Here is a 5035-nt window from a genome sequence, read left to right as displayed (position 1 = left end):
AAAGCCAAATATCCTATCAACAATTATGTGTCTTCTCATCGTTTGTCCCAACCATATGCATCTTACATATGTCAGCTATCTAGTGTATCAATTCCAACAAAATTGCAGGATGCTTTGTCTGACCCTAAGTGGGTTAATGCTATGAAAGTTGAGATGGAAGCTTTGGAAAAGAATTCTACTTGGGATTTGATTCTGTTACCAAACGGGAAGAAAGCCGTTGGATGTAGATGGGTGTTTACTATTAAGCACAAAGCAGATGGTTCTATTGATCGGTATAAAGCCAGATTAGTTGCTAAGGGTTATACTCAAACCTATGGGGTGGACTATCAGGAGACCTTTGCTCCTGTTGCCAAACTTAATACTGTGCGTGTTCTTCTGTCCTTGGCAGCAAACCAGGATTGGCCTCTGTTGCAGTTTGATGTTAAGAATGCTTTCCTTCATGGTGATCTTAAGGAGGAAGTGTATATGGATCTCCCACCTGGTATTGGAACATCTCCCGGAAAAGGTATTGTATGCAGGTTACGAAAGGCCTTGTATGGTTTGAAACAATCTCCTAGAGCATGGTTTGGGAGGTTTACAAGTTCAATGAAGAAGTTTGGGTATATCCAGAGTCATTCAGATCATACTTTGTTTCTAAAGCGACAAAATGGTAAGCTAACTGCATTGATTATTTATGTTGATGACATGATAGTGACTGGTGATGATCAAAAGGAGATACATCACCTTCAAAAGTACCTAGCTACTGAGTTTGAGATGAAAGATTTGGGTGAATTGAAGTATTTTCTTGGAATCGAGGTTGCACGATCCAAGCATGGTATTTTTCTATCTCAAATGAAGTATGTTCTTGATTTGTTAGCTGAAACAGGTATGTTAGATTGCAAACCTGTTGATACTCCGATTGAGCAGAATCATCGTCTGGGCTTATTTCCAGATCAAGTTCCAACTCATAAGGAACGGTATCAGAGGCTTGTGGGGAGATTAATTTATTTGTCTCACACTCGCCCTGACATTGCTTATGCAGTTAGTGTGGTAAGTCAATTTATGCACTCACCTAGTGAAACTCATATGGATGCAGTAACTCGTATTTTGAGGTACTTGAAGATGGCTCCTGGCAGAGGCCTGGTTTTCTCCAAGAATGATCATTTGAATGTCGAAGGGTACACAGATGCAGATTGGGCTGGTTCTATCACTGATCGACGATCTACATCTGGATACTTTATGTTTGTGGGTGGTAATTTAGTTACTTGGAGAAGCAAGAAACAAAAAGTGGTGGCTAGGTCAAGTGCAGAAGCTGAGTTTCGTGGTATGTCTCATGGTGTATGTGAGTTGTTGTGGTTGGAAAAATTGTTGAGAGATCTTGGGTTTAAACACAAAGGTGCTATGAAACTTCATTGTGATAACAAGGCTGCTATTGAGATTGCTCAGAATCCAGTGCAACATGATCGAACAAAACATGTGGAGATTGATCGACATTTCATTAAGGAAAAATTGGATGCTGGAATTATTATGTTTCCGTTTGTGAGATCTGAAGATCAACTGGCTGATGCTCTTACTAAGGCTGTGTCTAATAGTGCGTTTTCCGACTCGCTTGACAAGTTGGGCATGCATGACATCTTTGCACCAACTTGAGGGGGAGTGTTGCGAGTTATACATTAGTTAAAATGTAAATAGTAGTTTATTGTCCCACATTGGTGAAGTACATATGTAATACCAATTGTAACTCCTATATATACTCCACTTTGGAGATTAATAAATATATAAGAAATTCCCAAATATTATCATATATTATTGGTATTTACCATGTTTAGTTCAATAGTTTGCAATTCCAATTCAATATGTGTAAAGAATCCATACACTACTTAGTACAAGTGTGCTTCAATAAAAGTCTAGATCCAGCTTATCTGGAAGTTAACTTTATCCATATGTGATGAACAATACATTTTTAGAGCACTGAAGGAAGTTGAGGTTTTCGAAAACCAATTTGTCGTATGTGGGTAGTTGCCCCTGCTAGGTGCATTAACTTTAAGAACAACTCTTCAAATCCTCACACGCCTTCAACTTCAAAACCAATTGGAACTAGATCATAAGTTTATGCAAGATTCATTAACTTTTTGATATGTGACGACTCTTCGGATTCTCATACTAATCACATACATGTGAGTGAATAATTGGTAACTATTTACATCCTTACTCTCACTCTCAAATAATATGTGATGTAAATAATAAATAGAAGGGGGGAAACCACATGACTCTCTCACTCTCACTCTCTCTCTCTCTCTAAGTGATAACAAGGTAACTCTAATTAGGGTTTTTCACTTTTCACCATTTTCGGATCATGAGTGGTCTGAAATTCTTCCTGAAATGGCAGCAGCAAGAGCAGATGTGAAATTGGGATCTTGGGTCAAGGAAGAAGCCATTTGTTGTACCAAAAACTGTTGGAACGCCGCAGCTTCAGTTTCTTGGGGGCACATAGTAGTATTGGGACTTATCTGGTTAATGTCACATGAAAAAGTTGGAGGTGCAGATCTCTTTGCCATGGATGGTGAAACGGAAATTGGAGGCTGATTCTGGTTTGGAGATACTGGGGCTATCAGTGTAACTTCAGCTCGGCTTTCAGGGTGCATGTGGTTGTGTTCACCTTCATATGTAGCTACCAGTACGCATGGATTTTCAGCACTTTTTTGCACCTGAGATTTTAGTAAGAATATCAGTATATAATCTCATGTTTTGAACTAAAACTATGATCTCTAGTAGATACCTTCTTTTTAACTGGGCAACTTGGGGCAAAGGAACACTTGTAGTAAGCCCTAGGTGACGGGTTATCTCTTGTGACCTTCTGACCATATTTTCTCCATTGGTATCCATCCTTCACAATCTGCATTAAATCAAAATCAAATAAATTTTTAATGGAAGTCCATAGTATATGAAGAAAAATAACCCTAGAAATCTCAAGTGATGCAGTGGAGCAGTGGGATAGGGTTAATTTGATAAATAGGACTTAATTACCAGGCGTGTATCGGATGCATCGGTGCGAACATAAACCCTAGAAATCTTTAAGTTGGCGTGCTCCCTTGGCTTCTTGCATGAGTACTCTTGATCATCACTGAAGGAGCTGGTGTCAGTATTAGTCCCGGGACTAATTAATCCAATCACGTTGTTGTAGTCTTCACTGCCTGCCTTTCGCTTCCTATAAATATCAGATGAGTTGTTTTGCTGCTGCTTGGTGATCATCAATTCTCTCACATGGGATTGCAAGGTGTTGTAATTCTCGCAGAGGGCAGTTAGCATCTCAGTCAGCTTCTTGTTCTCCACACTTATCCTATTCAACTCTTCAGCCAACACGTCATGATGACTAGCTACCTGCTACAACATCAAATTTAGAAGACCAATTTAATTAGTTTCGTCATTAATTAATGGTGATAAATGGTATTAGGAAAATGATTTCTGCACACGTTTTCTCACCTCCCTCACTCTCTTTTTTTCTAATTATTGGATTGAACAAATTAATTAAAGCGAAATTAATGGCCAAAATTAAGCGGGTTATGCATAAGGTAAAGTAAAGGGATGTGCAAAAAATGATATTAACAACAGAAACAAGGCATCCAGAAACAAGGCATCAAACCCAGAGCAAGGCATCAAAGAATGATATTAACAACAGCAACAACAACGACAACAAAAAGCTTGAATTCATAATACTACTTACAGTGGCAGGAGCTTGATGATCATCGGCACTGCAGAACGGAACAAGATTAAGGCCGAGAGAAGTGTTCACCCACGTTGAGTCCATTGTTGATGAAGATCAAAAGGCTTGGAATTAGTAGAAGCAAATAATCTTTCTGAATTTTCAGGACTCAGGCGCTGTGCAATGCATATATATAGCTGATACCATAAGGAGGGCAAAGACAGTACTATCAATAAGAATATGCTGCAGGAAATGAAAGAGGGAGGAAATAGCAAGAAGAGAGAGAGAAGACATTCAAGGTATTTTCTTAACATTTGTCACTTCATGATTTATCTGTCTAGAAATTGATATTTTATATAGACAGATGGGGATGAAGGAGTAAGCAGGAAAACGCTATAAAAGCCATGTTGCCATGTCGGTCTTGAAATTCTTATGGTCAAGGTCAAGGCTCCGACTTTGCTAGATAAGATATATATATATATATATATATATAAGTCGGCATGTTTAGCACTCCTTCCTTGTAACTAGTTGTAAATATGGAGAAATTTTTATGGCTACATGAAATACAAGTTGCGTGATTTATTATTTTACGTGTTGTAATAAAATTACACAACATAAACATATTTTATTGCTAAAGTGTATTAATAAAAATTATAAAATAAAAATTAAGTGAAATAACAACGTCACATAACTATATTATAAATATACCAAAGAATTACTATAGAAGGTAGAGTAGCCGGTTTTAAACTTTTGTATAAAGCTGCTTAATTAGGTTTGGTTTGGTCTTGTTTTTCAATGTTGACTGATCGAGATTTCAAGAAAGCCACAGCTTACACGCGCATGATATGATCAGGAAGGCACAACACGGTTTTGAAATTGTCGGGCACTTGTGTGTTAGCTTAGAGTACCTTCCAACTTTCAACCAACCTTAGACTTTTTATCTGTTCATATCTCCGCAGCTTTTTCAATAATTTTCACGTGGTCCTTTTAAGACCAGTTAACCGTTTGTAGCAGTCGACATAACCCAAGTGTGTTGCATGCAGTTATGGATCAATGAGTTCTTGATAGATGATTATTTTCTTCCCATGTTGGCATCATTCATAAGCTTTGCTTTTTATTATTGTAAAATAATTTATTACCTTCAACATATATACAAGCTTCGATCAATCATCAAAGATATTTGGTATTGAATGGATCATATCATCATTATTTATCCGGCATATTTTTCAGAAAGTAAATATAGTTGATGATGGCTTAGCTTTCTTAGGACATTTATACGATGAATCTTGTATTTGATTCAATAATTCTCTCTTCAATATTTTTTTTTTTTTGTCAAACTCTCTTCAATATTTG

General features: G+C 37.3%; 1 protein-coding gene across 2 annotated transcripts; it reads right to left on the bottom strand.

Moving 5' to 3' along the window:
* Positions 1–2059: 2059 nt before the first annotated feature.
* LOC126605654 (probable WRKY transcription factor 40) lies at positions 2060–4124 on the bottom strand. 2 transcript variants are annotated; one of them, XM_050273068.1, is made up of 4 exons: positions 3704–4124; positions 3007–3363; positions 2759–2875; positions 2060–2687 (listed from the first exon to the last, which is right to left on the bottom strand). In XM_050273068.1, exons 1-4 carry the CDS (start codon positions 3785–3787, stop codon positions 2334–2336), a joined length of 912 nt encoding a protein of 303 aa, XP_050129025.1. In that variant the 5' UTR covers positions 3788–4124; the 3' UTR covers positions 2060–2333. The 2 variants fall into 2 exon arrangements, with proteins under 2 accessions (XP_050129025.1, XP_050129026.1); XM_050273069.1 differs by having other exon boundaries at positions 3007–3360; positions 3704–4123.
* Between the last annotated feature and the right edge of the window lie 911 nt (positions 4125–5035).

This window comes from Malus sylvestris, chromosome 15 (assembly GCF_916048215.2).
Source record: "Malus sylvestris chromosome 15, drMalSylv7.2, whole genome shotgun sequence".
Taxonomy (NCBI): domain Eukaryota; kingdom Viridiplantae; phylum Streptophyta; class Magnoliopsida; order Rosales; family Rosaceae; genus Malus; species Malus sylvestris.
Note: the sequence above shows the minus strand (reverse complement) of the source record. Positions and strands in the feature narration are given on the sequence as shown.